Here is a 457-nt window from a genome sequence, read left to right as displayed (position 1 = left end):
GCGCTCACCACGGAAGCCTCCAAGGGAGCTTCCTCCACCAGACATCTACAAAGAGCACAAGCGCTCAGGGGTCAGGGGGGCCGGGAAGGAGACCCTCCCCCAGAACATTCCCCTGGGGTACAGGGAAGACAGACACAGGGAAGCAACCCCCTTTGCAAGGCTGCTTTCCGAGAAGAGGAAAGGCGTGGAAAGCCCTTTCTTGCCTTCCTCTTGCACCCATGACCCCTTCCCAAAAGCAGATAGGACTTGCAGACCTTTAGCACCAGCGTGCAAAGAGTCAGAAGCAGCAGATCTCCCTTTGCTGAGGAAGGAGAAGCTGGGCCGGAGAGCTAGCTTGTTGCGTTCTGCCTGGGAGCAGAACGAGAAACGCCATTCCCTGGGCCTGCGGAGGCACGATGGCAAATCATCCGTGCGAGGCGACATGCCGGACCTCTTTCCCAGAGCCACTCTGAAGCAG

At 58.6% G+C, this 457-nt stretch overlaps 1 protein-coding gene across 1 annotated transcript in view; it reads left to right on the top strand.

The window, feature by feature from the left end:
- The window catches only part of GRIN2C (glutamate ionotropic receptor NMDA type subunit 2C), a 35965-nt gene that overhangs the window by 34209 nt on the left and 1299 nt on the right, over positions 1 to 457 (top strand). The window contains 2 exon segments of the mRNA XM_025197425.1: positions 1 to 2; positions 5 to 457. The exon segment at positions 1 to 2 is cut by the window's left edge and continues 601 nt beyond it; the exon segment at positions 5 to 457 is cut by the window's right edge and continues 3 nt beyond it. Of these exon segments, the coding sequence (XP_025053210.1) occupies positions 1 to 2; positions 5 to 457 (455 nt within the window).

Source organism: Alligator sinensis, unplaced genomic scaffold, assembly GCF_000455745.1.
Source record: "Alligator sinensis unplaced genomic scaffold, ASM45574v1 scaffold400_1, whole genome shotgun sequence".
In the NCBI taxonomy this organism is placed as follows: Eukaryota; Metazoa; Chordata; order Crocodylia; family Alligatoridae; genus Alligator; species Alligator sinensis.
This window is presented reverse-complemented; position numbering and strand designations above follow the sequence as displayed.